The 18,421-nt window shown below is 39.7% G+C and overlaps 1 protein-coding gene across 1 annotated transcript; it reads right to left on the minus strand.

The window, feature by feature from the left end:
• LOC107192175 lies at nt 1-5,532 on the minus strand. Its single transcript, XM_015581380.1, has 3 exons — nt 4,941-5,532; nt 1,877-2,055; nt 1-224 (listed from the first exon to the last, which is right to left on the minus strand). Exons 1-3 carry the CDS (start codon nt 5,028-5,030, stop codon nt 71-73), a joined length of 423 nt encoding a protein of 140 aa, XP_015436866.1. The 5' UTR covers nt 5,031-5,532; the 3' UTR covers nt 1-70.
• Between the last annotated feature and the right edge of the window lie 12,889 nt (nt 5,533-18,421).

An 18,421-nucleotide genomic window follows, 5' to 3' on the forward strand; every position in this document is an offset into this window, starting at 1 on the left:
GGCTCCTGAAGGTGTCGCGTAATCAGGTAAGTGCGCATGCTCATGTCAAGCATTCATAGAGGCGCGAGTTTTAACTGACATAGTCCGCCGAGTCCATGTCGTACGGCGACTCGCCCTCGATGTCATCCGCCGTTGTGTTTTGACGACAGTGATAAACGTACGCGCTCATTGACACGTTTTCGCCGGTGCGTACGCATTTGTAGGTTTCGTCGGGACATTTGCATCTGAAAAATTAATACAAATTTTCTTTAAAGTACATTCTATGGTCTTTGTCTTCAGTTTACGTTTCTTGTGTATGAGTGTTGGAGGGCGAGGAGGAGTTCTTTGTTCACTTCAGGTGTCTGTTGGGTCGAGTCATAAAAAGACTACGAATATTAGGTATGCAAATATGACGTACACAAATGTATTAAATGTGATTCAATCTCTTGTATTTATAATTATATTTTATTTATTCGGTCTACTATATTTATCAGCATTATTGTACATAACAGTTATTCTTAGGCTTAAGAATTTTTATTATTACTATTCTTTAACCTTCCACTGGTGGCGCAGTTGTATTGGGTACAACAGTTTGTGTACATATTTTGCACGGCCGATCGTGTCTCAAAAAGGGTGGCGCAACTGGTGGAAGGTTAATTATTATTGAATGAATTTTCGCCATTTGCGGTGGAAACTTTTTTTAACTCGACCCAAACATATATCTGGTGTGGGTTAGGTGCCTGCAGATCTTTATGCATGGGAACAGCGAGGAACAATTTTTGTTGTTATTAATGTCCGCGTATATACGTACTACATACAGATATATATTTTAATTTAATTAACAATACAGGAGTTATAATTGTTTTTTTACTTATACACTCTTACAGTGTAGAATTAAACATTTCTTTGTAGCCTATTAAAATTCTCATGAGAAGAACTCTGTTGCACAGAGATATTTTTATATTTTATACATTCGATTATTTTAGAAGTCTCAAGTTATCAGCTTTGTTAGCATTAAAGTAGGATACATAATTATTAGATGCTTATCTATACCATTTTATAAACGTGACTATACGTGGATGGTATAATTGAACTGCACAGGTTTAAGCAGCAAATTTTAGCGGAAACCAGCAAATAAGATTAAAGATCCATCGTAAACTCGTTGTCAAATGATAAAGCACATAACTTCTTTTTATTTCGCGGGGTTATTGCGTTCAGGCCAGTTCATTCATAAAGATCGAGCTTTATCGAGTTGTTTTTGCTTATTCAAGATATATAATGGGTATCAAACGCGAATCGTATATACTCCACACTTTTTTGTGTTTCACAAGAATCGTTGAACAAACATATAATTAATACTCATTTATGGTTGATAAAAATTTCACTATATCCGATATAATTCCTCCTTAGTTTACATTTATTACGACTCCATTATGGATTTTATGCACTTGTAGAAGATTGGCATAACCTCCATGTATTTATAGTAGGATATTTGATAAAATTTTTGCTTTATTTTGAATTTTATAGAACCTTTAATAGCATGAACAAATTTTAGCCTGACAGTTAATAGCATGAACAAGAATCTTCTACTTTTGATTTAATTCAATAGACAGGGATTTGGGGGACATTGATTAATTCAATAAAAATTCCATTCATTATGAACATTTCAATTATTTCCGCTATTATTGACGACATGAAAAATGATACATGATACAGTTTTGTAATTATAATGCAATGATACAGTTTTATTATCGTCAGATACAGGTCCTTGGACCATATTATCCCCGTTTAGTTCTCTTTTCACGTCTTCAATAGCAACGACAATGATGTTCGTAAATACTAAGACACCCCGTGTATGTCCTGTACTTTGGTTAACGTTTTGTATAACATTACTTACGTATTCGGCATGAAAATCGTGCTTCGACGCGTAACAGGATTGTAAGTGTTCCATCCACACGGTGTGTCGTAGCAGTTCCGTTTCGGTCTGTCTTCGTTTCCGCTCTCGGTGGCCCTTTGGGTCCTCAGATTATCGGGGTTCACGTCGTGCACAATGCGGCGTAGTTGTTCCGCGAATTCCTGTAAACAATAACATGGAAACTATTTTTAAATTATATCTTACATCAACCGTTGCTTGCAGTACATAATAGTATTTAAAAGTACAAGTGTAATTCTAACTACATATTACTTTCGATTCCTAATATCATTCCCATTGCAATATTAAGTTAAGACTTAAATGTGTATTCTTTCAAAAATTGAAAGAATATTTCTTATTTTTCAATTTAGTCTTTCTTCAACGAACATAATGGAACTTACTTCTTAGGTGTACCAATGAGTAATTCGTTATATTTTCTTAAATTCCGGAAAATAGAAAAATTACATTTCTTCAAGTCTAAAACTAGGTGATCCGGTACTAGGTTGACCTGGTACTACTTTTTCTTAGTTATTTGTTTTTGTGAGAGTTTAGATTTTAGTACTTAGTTGCAGGTGGCTCTCACGCCTAGGCGCGCCTAGAATTCATTGTTCTTCGGCATCCTACGCCATTTTTATCAATCACTAGGACGGGAAGAAACATTGCGCTTAAACTACATTGTCATTTTATTAACGAAACAGCTAATGAATTTATATTTCACTATTTTTCTCCGAATTCGAGGATCTCCTTTTCAAGAGAATCACAATCATACGATCTCCTAATATTACTTTTCATTATTCGTGTGCTTCGTAGGGAATTTTTATCAAACAAAAAGACAAGAAACGGGTTACTCATTAGTACAATTACTACAAGAATTTAGTGTTCGACTAGTTATACAGATATAGTCTGATATAAACAATTTGTAACATAACGTTCCATTAAAAATTACCGTTGGCAATTGAAAGTAAGACACAATGGTGTATGAATACTTTATTCTCTTCCCGTCTGGGTTTACATTGTAAGAATGCGAATGAAATTGCATATATTCCGCATGTCTCGATGAAAGTGAAATGAATTCGTCGGGGAAGATAATATTTCGCCCCGTAAGCATAATCGCTGCTTAGACAAACAATTTTTCTGCCTTCTAAACATTCTCCGAGCGGAAATTGAAATTATTTTTGTCCATCGTGCATCGAACTTTCACTTCAATCGCGAAGAAGTGTTTAATATTTGAAATCGTATTAGTATTTCGTAACTCTGGGAATTGTTTTTCTATAGAATCATGTAGAAGATACGATTCTGTAATTGTTTGGAAAATATGGAGCGCGAACGTGCGTAATAGATAAGTGGAACATTATGGCGAAATTCGGAGCGATTATCTTTCTCGCGTTAAGAGCTCAATCCTTTCGACGCAGTAAGGGTCAGTGCTACTGATTTCGTGTTTCCAAAAATTTCTATAAGTTCCGAGAATGTTTTCTGATTTTTATTTTTCTAGACGATGCACCGATCCTGTTTAATCTATATGGTAAAATTGCATTGAAATTATTTTAATAGGTCTGATAGAGGAGTGGAAATAATTGAGTTTTTCGATAAGGTCTGACTAAGCGGATCAATGTTCCAAAAAATGAAATCATCGCAAATTTCGGAGGCTTGTAGAATCGCGGAGACTTTTATCACATAATTCTAGATAAAATTACATTAATCTCGAAGACATTCGCATTGAAATTAGACGGTTTTCATGATTCGTATAATGAAAAATATAAGAATTTTCGAACAACTCGAACATATACTTTAATAATATGATATTTTATAATAGTTTGTTAAATCAACGACCAATATATCTGGAATTTTCTGAAATAATTTTCTAAAACGTTCTAGTCTTATCAAGATACAAAATTTCCTAGTAGGAAAGAATAGTTTTTCATTAGCAACAGATTAAACTAGGTTCTTCCTTGTATCTTTAAGAATTTCAAAGATTGTAATTAGTATAACTAATACTAGGGTGATTCATAATTATTGATACACACTGTACTGTCGGGGACGTGATGTTTATGAATCAATATTTATGAATCACCCTAATATTATATTCAATAAATAGTTATGGTCTGTATGGTTCTTTGAGGTACTATCTTAAGTGACTCAAGTATTGTGAAACTACCATGTTTCTTCAGTAGAATGTGAACGTTCCGACTAGCCAAGACCTAAAATCAATCCTCTTGTAGTTTTTCCAAGTGACTGAAATTTCTGTCTTTCAAAATAACGTTAACCCATAGCAATAGAACTTTTCAGTGTTGAATGTTTTTTTATTAAAAAAGACTTTTTGGAAGTACGATACACGTATAATGATATAAAAGTAACGCGGTGTCGTAGAGACTAAAAATTACGATAACGTCGACTGCTTTATTCACAAAATTTTATATTGACACTGTTCACAAAGAGAATCCTCTAATATCATTCCACTTAATTCAATATAAAAAATCCTGATATCAACAATAACGTGAAATTGAAAAATTCAATTTAATAATTTAGATTGCGGTAGTATCAATTATATAGGTGTAAAATATTTATCATATTTTTGTAAAGTGCAATCGAAAACAAAGTAACATAATTTCAAAGTAATTTTGGTTGTTCGAAGTACTTTGACAAAATCTCGAAACTCAACAATAATAAATTATAAAATAAAAGATCTTTAGAACAATATTTTCGATCGATGTCTCTTTTGATTTCTGGTTGATCTCAGATAACCCAACGAAACAAAAGTCCGACTTACTACTACGAATAGAAAGTAGTGTAAGGTATCATAAAAAATGAACTTTATGTAACATTATTCACCCGTCTAACAGAAGCACCAAAGAACAGAGTAGCTTCCCAATACAATAAATCCTTACAGTATCACTGGGAAACAGGGGTATAATTCAGTAGAATAAGACAATTCGCCCAGACCATGTAGCAAGGGACTATCCCAAAGACATCCGTTACGATCACGAAAAAAATCCCGTTTCATCCCCAAAGTCCTCAAACAAACGATCCATTTTAGTTTAACATCGCTTACCTCCGATCGTACCGCCGCGGTGTCCGAATGAACGGCGACGTACAGGACCGCCAGCACCGTCACTAGCGATTTAAACAGTACCGATCTCATTCTCTCGACTTTGATAACCAACTTCTCTGGCGAACCGTCTCGCTAGGACAACTAGAGGGCTAAGGACCGTCGTTTCCTCGAGAGTTCCTTGCTCCCCGCCTTCTTCGCTTCTCTTCTTCTTCTTCTTCTTCTTCCTCCTTGTGCTCCTTCTCCTAGTCTTTCTTTTCTGTTATTTTCGTGTTAGAGACACGTCCCGCCGCGGAGATCGCGAGACGATTTTATCGGAACCTCCTTTGGTTTTCAATCGTTGGACACGGGATGTTTTCTCGATCCTCTCACCAGACTCGATCGTAGTGCACGACCGATCGAATTTTCGGTAGATGATCTCTTTTTCTCTTCCTTATGTATCGTCGTATCACGAAGGGATTAATCTCGGCGATCGTTGGCACCGTAGGACTGGTGAAATACGTCGATTACGGAACGATCGATTTCACGCGTGCTCGTCGTATATCAGTAACGGACGGTTCGTGTAACACGGATCCGGGAGTTTAGGCTTCTTCCGACTTTATACATAGACGACGACTCGTATAGAGAATGAGAGGAGGACCGAGCGGGTCGCAGTTTATATAGGCTGTGCTTCTAGTGGCGGGAGAGTCTGTTTCAGAAGGAAGAGGAGGGAGAGGAGGTGCGATAGGGGAGGGAATATTAAGTATTAACCCTTTGTGGATCATTCTTCATTTTTTTTATATCGAGGATACTTTCCACGCATAGTGGTCGTATTTTTCTGTCAACGGGAAATTTTATATTTTAATTTTGCATCGGCCAAATCTTCGGTAGAGAGAGCGCATTTTTCTGATCAATTTGTGTTTCCCCAAATTAGAGTCTCAACTTGTGAAATTGTTTCTTATATCAAACATCTGCGGATTTTTTATACATTTCTGAATTTTCTATTTTATTTCCGATATAATAATGTAATTGATGGAAAATAAATTAAGTGGAACATTGTATGAACTTTGTTTGCACTTCTTGTTTTCTAAAATAGTGAATGAAGGTTGGAATTTGTTTCAGTCGGTCATTTATTCTGTCTGTGGATTCATTTTCATCAGGAATATCTCACTAATTCGTTGACAAGTCTGATAAAGGTATAATGAAAAATAGGGAGATCTATGCATTTTATTAACAGATTAATCCAGTACTCAAGTTTCTTTACAGTATGCCTTTGAATCGTTTACAGTTTCAACTTAACAACTAGATTTCACAGAGAACTCAGACTGTCTTTTGTATTTGTATTTCTTTCAAAGCTGGATCAAGAAATTTTACGGTTTACTACTGAACAAGGTCCGGTAGTATTAAAATTCAGATATTTAAAATATATCACTGACACAATTTGGTTATTCTTACCTAACATACTGACAAAAAAAAGCATCATTTATATGGTGACCTGATACATAGGTATACTTATAAACATAATAAAGGACTTGATTCAACGTAAGGAGCTATGCCACTATTAAACTTAGTCCCAACGCTAGCTCTAATGCTTAACATGCTCAACCTGATTCAACCCACTGGTGGATCACGAACTACATTTCTTAGAAACAACGTGTACCAGTGATAGTTAACAACTGTTTTACCGATTCATACAGTCCTATCTAGGCGTACGGAAATGGGCTCTGGGTTGAACGTGTTAAGCCTAGTCCAAACCGGGCAACAATCACCGGACAGATGTAATGTGGGTCGACAATTACCGGATGGACTTGGTAACTTGGTTAGAAACATTATTACGCGACACAACAATTTGTATACATATACCTAAAATTATGAGCCAGTCGCCATCAAAGTGCAACCAGCTACCTAGTAGAGGTGACCTACAATGTTAACAAATGGAAGGGTTCACGCTGAAAATTTTAAATCCAATTGGAGAGTTAACAAGCGTGTATATTAGTAGATATGATCAATCGTAGTTTTAATACTGTATTATGTAAAGTTTCGAGGTTTATATTTTAGGAAAAATGTTACTCCAGACGAAAATGATTCTATGTTCTCCAGGCCATTTGTAGGTCATACTCCTTATGGTTTCGATAATTAACTCTTTGCGTTTCTTTCTGCAGTACTTGTCACGATTAAAATGATTTAGAGTATTTACTAATCGATTACACAATCGTTAACAACATCTACAACCTTATCTAATCTATCCATCGAACGCGTGAGACCACCAATGAGCAATTTTGGGTGGGGTGTCCCAAAGTCGCAACACAAAGACAATTCACAATTTATAATTGGGTCATCCTGAAAGTTTTCCGCGCGTTTGAGCGATATAAGTAATTAATGTTATGTAAATACAAGGGAACGAAATGCGTCGAAATTTCCAAACATGAATTAAATAAATTTTTCACGCCACTTCTAGAAACGTGGAATAATGGTAACAAATGTGTCATTATTGCAATTAAATTATCGAATTCCAGCGGCATCGTGTTACTTCAAACTGAACGGGCTCGAAAGCGCGGTAACTTTCAAGACGACTTAACGTTATCCGTTGTAATCATTTAACCCTTTTCTTCATAGAGTAAACAAATTTATTTATCTACACATTTCAACACAGTAAGAAGAGTTTTTGTTTAGCCTTTTCAAAAAACGATTTATAATTCAATTCTAAATTCTTTAGACCTACTAAAAATATTCAAAACATGAAAACAATCATACTTATAAGAGAAATATGGGTCTGCGACACAGTACTTAAGGCTTCGTGTGAAATCGTAAGAAACTTCATGCAAGCAAATGTGACCACCAGGTCTGAAAGGGTTAAGTTTCCTTAGTTTCTTAGTCAAGAGGCGAAAAAACCGCCCCAATAATCGATTCCAAGTAAACGTCAGCGTGAACAAAGTCGGGCAGATTGAAACCGTTCAATTGGTAGCGTTGTTTACTGGTGGCGTGTAGGGTCGCCCACGGGCATTTGTTAGTTCGACGACAGATAAACGCACGTGAGTCAGTGATGCAGGGGCTTGTCGGGGGCACGTCAGCATCTCGACCAATCGCACACCGCGGCGAACGTGACGTCCGATCGCCTCATGCGTCGGAGAACACGATCTATCGAGCCTCATTGACTTGCTCCCGATCGTGTTGTGCGTGGATCTCTCTCTACATGCAGCGCGAAACGGAGCAAAACATTCTCTTTTTCTCCCTCTACGAAAGATTCATCCTATCAATGAGACGCAAAAATGAAGGAGGAAACAAGTAAAGGGTCGCGTGATACAGTGAAAAAGCAGGCGAATTACAATAGTATACAGGGCGTTCCGTTTAAAACAGGCCACCTAAAATATCTTCTCTATCTGTGATCATACGAGAACTAGTTTTAATGGCATTTAAATGGTTTCAACATACGAATCGGATGGCTGGAAAAATTGTTTATAAGTATCGTTTTTTAATGGTTTTTCCAAGGTCAGCCATGTTTTTTTATGCATATGCACGTAATTTTTCCTGTTGTATATTATAGCTAAGATTATTATGCATTTATTCATGTATAACAGTATAACCTTGAAATGACCTTGAACTCTAAATATTTTTAATTTACTAAAAAAAATATACTCTAAAAATGTTAAATTCGTCAAAAATGTCAAATATCATGTTTTATTCAGAGACAGTAGGTGTGTCCAGTAGATACAGGCCGGGTTGCGTGTATCAGCGAGACGCAATTGCAACCTTCAATGAGAACGACGACGATGCTGCAATCATGTATATATTTTTTCTCTCTTTCTTCGATTTCTTTACGTACCGTTTCCACGAATTGTTTTTTAGGATTCAATCGCCACGCGGCGTAGGGGGAGGGTAAACCGCCACGCGATAAATTCTTGATACCCGATTCAACCACGCTCTCCTCCCTCCCTCTCTTGTTTCTTTCTTCGTGATCGCGCGCGAGCGCGTGTACGTCTCTCTGTTTTTCTTTTTGGGCAGCTTTCTATGTCAACCAGATTGCATCACCAGTGAAACGTAAAACGGCGAAATTCGGTGCGCGCATATTTTTACGCGAGAAACTGCGCTTCAAGTACCGGGATATCGAGTTTCGATTAGGCGGTCTCACAATACCCGCGATATTTGCTCGATAGGCACACGGGGGAAGGTGGCTGCGTTGACGAATTGCGCCTAAACACAAGTTTGCAAACCGATAGGAAATCGTGAATCGTTGTGTAGGAGCACGTGGCCCATCCCTCTCTTGAAACTTAATACACATCGAGCTTCGGTAGCTAATGTGGAATTGCGATTCCTTCTCTCGGAACACGTGGATCTTCCTTTTATATTATTATTATTATTATTTATTATTTATTTTCAGTATACCGTGTCTTTCGGCATTGGCAGGTTACCAGTCTTCTCGATTTACAATATCCATTTTACATTTTGTCTTATGTTTATCCACGTTTCCTCCCCTTTATCATAAACGTTTTCCATCGAGCTTTAATGTCCCCAAAACAATATTTGTTTCGGGCTGTCAGCAATTTCGTAAGGCGCTGTAATATATACTGTATATTCGATAAGTGTCCTAATACTTATGAACGGGAGTGTGACACCAGAAACCGAACGAATCATAATTTATATTTCTCATCGCGATACCGACGATAAAATTACAGAACGGCCGGTGCAATCACGTGGAGTATCCCTGGCTGTTCGTGGTCGTATTTCGTAATTTTTTTTTTCTCTGTAGAATCGTTAGTTCGGTTCTGAATCGATTAGACCCCGGCATTGAGACGCGAGCAAGGCCACCGACTCGCGGCGTAATGATTTTTATTCGAATCGTAATCGATCCGGTCGACCTTGGTAGCAAAACTTTCCACGGTCTCCGACCAGAGGGTCGTGGCGAGACCGCCGAAACGCCTTGGCGGCTTCGAATAACGCCGTGTCATCTAGCCGATTGATGTTCCGTTCAGGGTAATTGATGCCGGTTTTCCGCACCCTTTTGCACCGCCGAAGTCGTAATAATGACTCGAGCCAATTATTTTCCGCCGTCGATCGAACGTTCGAAGGCACCGTTTATCATTTGGATCGACGAAACTTCCTCGTGTATGGTATATATTAATCTATCAAATTATTTGTTACCTCGTCTATAATTGCATCTGATTCAATAAAAACGAATGAATAGAGGTGTGAAAATTATCAGATTCGAAGGAATCGTTACGATTGATCTATTAACCCTATTACAATAAAAGCTTCATTAATCCATCATTAGTAGATTTACGTTGTTCTACAATTAGGCCAATTCTTTATTGAAGAAATGATCATTCATTTTTTTCAACTGGTTCAAGTAGCACAGGTTTTAGTTTATCGCAAGTGGGTGATGTTCCTTGGGAGACTTGATTAGAAAATCTACCTACGCAAGATAAAAAAAAGAGCGTGCTAAGGCCAGGCCTCCCCTAGAATATAAATAGGGAAAAGCCGGTGTTGAAGAGACGCTAACGTTTGATTTACATGATACATTTAGTCGGCGGCAGGCAATCTGCCAACGGGATATTATACTATTTATTTTCAATGTAGGTGCTTGAGTTACTGACCGCTACCATTCGGAATATATTGTTTAGTATTTTCACCCGCGTCCAATCTCCGCAGTCTCTCTGTGAAAATGGCGCGCTCTAGAGCAAAAGTTGGCGAATAACGAAAAAATGATGCAACCACTAGAGTCAAGTTAAGAAAATGGCCCTATTGCATCATCATTGGCCTAAAAATTTTGAAAGATCAATTATACAGGAAGTACGAAATGATTGAATTACACGAACCCTAATTTGTTTTTTAAATTCTCTACATATCAACTTAAAATATACAGGGTTTATGCAGCAACTCGGTCATTTATCACTAGTAATGCCTTTTATTTAATAAAGCTTCTAATTAACGATTCTAAGCTTCTGTGTGATGCTCTAGGTTTGCAAATTTTTCTTCTAAAGAAATATATAATAATCTTTTAGAAATTAAGTAGAAATTTATTATCTGTTCTTCAGAAACATTGTATGAACTTTTGTTTGATTATTACTTTATTGAAATCTTTAATTCAAGAAATAGATCACTGTTTAAACCAAACATGGAATTTTTCATAAAACTCCATGTTACTAATTTTGGGCGATAGGAATCTGTTTCTCGAGTGATTTATAGTTGAAGAAACAAAAAGCGATCTATTGAACGAATTTGAATAAAATTCGAATTCCAATGAAAGAAGTCCCCACGTGTGCATGATCAAGGGACGCGTTAAAACCGATTTCATGCCGGTGATCACGTACTGGCAACTCTATACTAGGAATTTTACGGCTGTCGGTTATCGTAAGTCCCTTAATGACGCTAACATCACCCACAGAGATGAGAGAAGTTCCCCGAAAAAGAAGCACCGCGATCTGTACGCGATTAGGGAGAACTCCTCAGTATTCTGCCGAGTTAGGTCAAGGGAGGAAATGTTTTAACGACAGTGGAAATTACCGGCGGTGATGTAACCTCCTGTATTCTGTCTAATAAATACTACTTATTACTGTCGTAACTACAATAAAGTAGAATTTCAACCTGACAATCAAGTTAAACAAGAATTCTCGCTATTAATTGTTCAAATGGTATATATTCTGGTACAATAAGATCTTAGGAGCAAATTAGTAGAGAAACGAAAGATTTAGAAAATTATGAATCTATTTAGGAGGAAACGATAAGTTAGGCGAGTGAAAATTTTAGAGTGAATAACCAACTTCAGTGGGAGCTATGACATAGGATGGGTGGAGACCTTCTTGGTCCCTTCCTAGAAGGACCCGCGGAAAAATCGTAAAAAAGCGAGGGAATAATCGTTTAGTATAATCGAGGATACATCGTCCACGAACCTCGATCGTCAGAAAGGTTTCCAAGAAGGAGGGGAAATTCATTTCAGTTTTCTCCGAAGTCATGCATATCGTTTAACTATTAACCAATGAATGTACAGTCGGGCGCATTAATGACTTCCAGGTCGAAGACCGAAGTTTACCATTTCCTATCCTCGCTACCATCAGTACTACAAATCTACACATGAACATTATCTATTGGTTTCTCTATTTTATAATGAAATATGTATCCATATGCATGATTCGATATAACTATGGCTTTGGCGTTAATCATGATGTTTTCGCAACAAGATCAATATTTTCAAGCATATCATATATGTTTGAGCTCATAGTGGCCGTGAACGTTTCGTGTGAATCCAGTATAATGGTCATTGAATAATTTTTTATATATTATAATATTGATAAATTAAGGGCCCTCAATGATTTCAAGAAATAGGGAATATTTGTAAAATTTTGTTCACATTGGAAAAAGTATCAGACGGAGAACAAAAAAAAACTGTTTTTTGAGCCATCGATCAGCTTACAATAGTCATCACGATGATGCACACACGTCTTCGACGAGAAAAGGGAACCGGGGTAACAGTGGAACTACGCATAAGATGGGGTCGGGCGGCCCGATATCTTGTTAGATAACAAGTGATTAATTTCGACACGCGGACATTAATTAAAGTAACAGAAAACAGTGCGTGTGCCGCGTTCTTGAAAGAGCGAAGAGGAGACCGTTGATAAATTGCCGATAAAGAGCCACGAGGATAACACGGAGTTAAAAGATCGGCCGCGCATCGTTCGACACGCCGAACAAAGATTTCCCCCCTGACGATGGATTCGCGTTGACCATCCCATTGTACGCGCGATTTCAACGATGGCTGACGCAAGTGGACGGGTTTCGACGGTCATCGAGCTGACCCGTCAGATGACGTTCCTCGCGAAACACCGTGATCGTACAGCTTTTGGCAACTCGATGGACTCGTAACAGTGATGAAATTCATAGTGTAACTATTAACAGCGCACGCAACCCGATTTTTGCGTCGATTAAGCTTTGATCGAAATTTACAAAATAATTAATCCATTTAGATATTGCAATAGGTACTTATGATAATTAAAGTTGGGAGAAATATTAGACACTATACACTGCGTGGCATAACTATAGAATCACCTTAAAATTTTCAATCTTTATGTATTGTGATTAAAATAAAAACGAACCAATTCTTTTCTGGGCAATATAATTTTTTTCTGGAGAAACGTTATTTCACAACACGATTTTAGACATGGCATACTTGGTTCGTTTTTCTTTCAACCGCAATACATAATAATTGAACATTTTAGGGTGCTTTTATAGTTGTCATACAGTGTATAATAATATTTTCATAATCCAGACACTTCGACGACATTGGTAGTTCTTGAGTTAAATACCAGACAAAATTCGTTTCGAATGAACCATAGAAAAATGAATTTTTTCAAAACCGTTATAGTTTATTGCTAGAACACCTATTACACATAGTGGCCATTCCTACAAAACAATTCCACCGTTGCGTAATCCAGTCAGTGACAAGCGAATTGAACTAATTATCGTGTGACAAGTGGAAGAGAGAGATCGTTTCTCGGATCCATAGCAGATCTAGGGACACGTTCGTTACGTGGAAGTGCAGGAGATCGGTCGGGTCGCCTTTGGCCATTCGGTCGAGTAGTGTCGGGCTGAACGGCAGACGGCGCGACGCCGTTTATTTGCGTCCCGTGATGGGACGACGGACGACGGGTCGTCGCACAGGTGCGTCCCCCACGGTTCTTGGCGTTCGCCAGCATCTTATTCGCAACCGTTCGCCACCGATTCCATTGTCGCTTAGCAGCCGTTTCGTCTACGTCTGGCGCGGATCTATTCGCGGTAGATTAGATGCTGGCAGACCCGACAACGCGCCTGATCCTCTCCGTCCACGCGTTGTGTAACTGACGGGGCCGAGGCTCTCGAGTGATTCTCGAAACGTCGGGAACGGGCTGGCCATTCAGAGACTAAAAAAGCACATTTGGACGTTTCGTACAACAATTTTGGAGGACATTGGTTCCGTATAAATCAAGATAGAACGCTCCTAGGATTAGCGAAGCGACTTTACCCTTGGTTTAAGGATTTCTGATAAGAAGCAAACACGGCTTCCACTAGGGAAAAAAGTGACGTAGGGGTAGGGCCTCCTACCGTGCTCGTACCACTTGGCAATGGGAATTACAGCAATTTATGTCAAATTAACATTCGATTTAACATTTATTTCAGTACCTGAAATAAATTTACCAAGTCGTAGGAGGCCCTTCTTCTACGTCACTTTTTCACCTAGCGGAAGCTTAATTTGCTTTCGAGGGTACACTCCTCCAAACATTATCCTCCAACTTGATCTCTAACTTTTACACAGATACAATGTACGGAGCTTCCTTACCGATAAATGCACAAAAACAATTCGAAACAGTCTTGTCGGAATGTGGAGAGTCTTCTAGTTGCCTATAAGTGATTTTACTATTCATTCTAATTGCCTATATACGTGATTTTCTGGTTCATTTTAATTGTCTATACGTAATTTTCCTATTCAGTCTAATTGCTTTCTGAAACTGCAATGAAGGAGTGTATTAAACTAAGATCGTCTACCAGTCTGTTTCGGACGTTCCCGACGATGAGGTCATTAAAACAATAGATCAATTCCGCGCGAAAAGAGGGGTATTAAATAGAGGGGGTCGAATCGAGTATCGTCGCAGCGGAAAAATCGAACGAACACACGTAGGTATAATATAATGGTAGTGTCTCTTATCGTAAATTTATACCGCCCAGTCGTCTACGTTAGGATAGTCTGCGTCAGCAAATAAGTTTGCGGCCGCTTGTCTACTAAATTAATTGGAAGATCAGGAGTCGCCGCGTAACCGTTTCTGTTTGAATCTTTAGCGTCTACCAGACGATGATTTAACGTGCCATAAAATGACAGTAAAACTGTACACCCATTCACGACAGAGACGGGGACCGTCTATTACGGCCGTTATGGAACAGGGAACACGTTTGCAACTTTAAACGATAACGAACTTCCTGGGTGTTCTGCTATATTGAGCCTCGTATAACAATCGGCGACCGTTTATGTATATCTGTGGCGATTTGGGGATGTTCATGGTCGTTCTCAGGCTGAATCAGGTGATATTAGACTTACCCGCGCCTCGTCAGATCAGCTTGTGAAAAAATATTATATTCTTGATTTAAACCAATATTATTTTACCGAATTATAATTTCCGAATATAAAATGCAGGATCTCTAGAAAACGAGGAGACCAGCGTACATCTCGTCTTCCAGGTATGGGCCGACGCTATTTTGGCGCTAGCTACCCGCGTCGTAAGATCCGCTTTCTCCTCGGCTCGGTTCGCAACTCGTGCCAAAGCAATAACTATCATTAAGCCCTGACTGATCGACGCGTGCTTCCCTCTTGTTGAGTTAAGATCAAGAGGAGGGGGTTGCGGCGCCAGTCCTCCTCGATGAAAAAAACGTGAAAATGTAAGGTGACGCGAACGATGTTACATACTCGCCGAAGCTCGTGCACGGGCTCGGGCATATTAAAAGGCGAACGAGAGAGGCGTTTTCACGCCCGGGCGGTCGGTCCTGGGGGTCCCACTATAAGTATCACGGCCGAATTTACGCATATTTACCTAGTCAGACGAAGACGCCGGCGCCTTACTGACTCAAGACGTACCTAACGACGCGATCCAGGGAACGACGACGAAGACGAGGATGAAGACGACGCATGGAGACGACGATGAAGACGACGCCGACGACGTCGCGGAGGAGAAGATATCGGCAAGCTTGCCCGACACCTTTCCGCGCATCCGCCAATCCTAAAGCTGTCGACGTGAGTTGTCGCGGCGCCATCAGATCTCTTTTCCCTCGGTTCACGGTCCTTTTTTTATCAAACGATCCCCGCGACGCTGGAAATAATATGTATCCGTATCCGCGAACTTTTCTTCTGCCTCCTCAGCGCTTGACCTGGCGCCAGGCCTTTTGGTTCTTGCGTATATTTTCTTTCTTGGTGGTCTCCTTCGATCCATAGATTTTGGGCGCTGATTGTTCTTGTTGGAGGTAAATACAAGGGTTAGTTATGTAAAACCAAACATCGAAATATCTATGTTGGGATTGACGATAGGAGTATATGTAAGAGACAAAAGCTGTATTGTCCAGGGGGGCAAATGGGTATGGAAGGTGGGTATGGATAGTTTCAAGGTTATTTCAAGGTCATGGTATACCAGCTCATTGAACGGTTACTGACATCAACTACAACGGTATGAAGTTAAAACTATATCATGCTACTTAGAAAAGCATCGATGCCATCAAATAATCTTCAAAATAACATCAAACGAAAAGTGCATTTATGCCATCTATGAATGATCTGCTTCCAACAGTTCTTCCATCACCCCGTTCTCGCACGTCCAACTTTCTATCGACGATTCCGAGCACTTTCGATCGATTTGTAGACGCCTGGCATCATCCTTGATCGCCAGCGACGGAAATCCCTGGCTCGTTCACCGATCCCCGATCCGCGTCCTTTGCTGCACCGCCGCGGCGCGGTCCGTGATTTCTCATCTCTCCCCGTGTGGGTTGTTTCGTCTGTCCGTGAAATTTATGCGTATCGGCGGCAGAGAGGACGGAGTGAGTGTGTCCATCGCGTGGGTTAGGCTAAATCGGTTACGCTGAATCAACACAGCCGCGAAGGAGTGAGCTCCGATGGTGGAGCGTCGCGACGCGCTCATGAGGACTCGTCGTCTAGACGCACAAATCGCCTGGCAGCCAGACGACACGAACATTGTTGCAAATGTTGCGTCCCTGCTTCTTTCCGTGTGTACTATCAGCAGTCGTTTCATTGATTTACTGCAGTCCGTTTCGATGTCCTGTCCGTGGAAAACACCACCCGTTGGGGAAGGATCGAGTCTACTTCAGGGTTCTGAGTACATCACCTGCCAAAATCGTACGGGACGATCGGTCGTATCTTGTGTAGAACCGTGACACCACTTGTGTTGGGACCTGTACCACCTTTTATTGACAGTACATTGTGGTCCACAGAATTGGGACAAGACATGTCTATGCTGTGGGTGCAATCAGAGGAAAAAGGTCGACTGGTTTGAAAAGGACTATCTTCCCATGAAACTATCTTTTCCGCGAGTGCCTTTATTAATGGATTGTCGAAAGTATCCCTTACAGAGCAGTTCTTTGGAGACTGCAGATATCAAGAAAATCATAGGGCAAAGGGTTAATACTGTAATAACAATACGCAGAGATTGTCTGAAATTGGTATGAACCGAAAAGGATCAAGGCGTTAGTGTCTTCTGCCTTTCTTGTCATACGGTGCGCACAAGATGCACGCGATAGTTTAAGTGTATGCATTTAATTCAACGCCACCCAAAGGTTCCTCTGTTAGAGGGAAGCTAGCAGACGCGGGTGGGCAGAAGAACTAAATTATTGGCTGTGAAACGGAGAACGATGAACCAGTCGGTTGGCGGAAGGCCTGAAAAACTGTGGTATCCGTAGCCAAACGGTAGCTTGGCGATGCTGGCCGACGGTGCAGTATCTGCTCGTTTTCGGATCATGTAATTCGACAGGGGTTTGGTGAATCTAGGTTTTGCATGAACGGTCTCCGTGGCTGATGTAACCCACGCACCGAGTGTCAACGCTCTTAGTTTATTCTGACTGGGCTGTCCTTTCCTAGAATGTCTCTTCTGTACTATTCGGAATATTAACGTCATGGTATAACAATTAAGAGTGTTCTCTCGGTCCGAATATTTTTTTTTTCAATTGTAATTACTAAACTTGAATATCTGAACACCAGGCTTGGGTTAAGACTTTTTGGGGCCGGAACTATCAAACCTTTGAGGGCCCCCTTTGCGTAGTTTTTATTTTATAGATAAAAAATGAACAACAAAAATGAATACAATGACGTATGTTTAAAAAAGTCTTCAAGTTTTTTAAAAATAAATTCCGAAAGTACATGTCTTTCTTCGAGCTCGCAGATAGGCATAACCCCTTAAGCTGACAGACGCTGCGTTTGGGTCCAAGGCAGTGTCATTCATGTATCGATGACGTAATAAATGTGTCGCATTCTTTCGTCTCGATTGATTGAGAATTTCAGTTTCATTCATCCTCCAAAGATTGCCTTGAACATTCCATACACATACAAACCGTCTCATTGTACTCCCCGAAAGATTCCATCCTCTGCTCCTGGGCCGGTGCTTTGATGTTGTAACAGTTACGCTTCCCATTACGTTATTCCAATCAGATCGTCAATCGCCTGAACGACCGAGGAATTTGTTTATCGGGCGTAGCTGCGCACAATACGCCGAAAACGTCATGCTGACCCAATCAATTGGTCGTCGTTAATAGCCGGCCAATAATATCGTATTATCGTTTTATTTTTCTCGCCTGTGTTGCCACGGGGGTGATCAAGGACTCGATCGTGATGACGTGTTTCCTCGAAATCGATCTACGTCGCGACGAATAATATCGTAACCATGAATGACTACGGACGATGCGTGTGCAGAGAGTTCGTTATCGAGTTCGCTTGGGAAATACTAATCTAATTTTACGTCAAACGCATTGTCTAGGTCGGAAATCGTGCG

Source organism: Dufourea novaeangliae, unplaced genomic scaffold (assembly GCF_001272555.1).
Source record: "Dufourea novaeangliae isolate 0120121106 unplaced genomic scaffold, ASM127255v1 scaffold316, whole genome shotgun sequence".
Lineage (NCBI taxonomy): Eukaryota > Metazoa > Arthropoda > Insecta > Hymenoptera > Halictidae > Dufourea > Dufourea novaeangliae.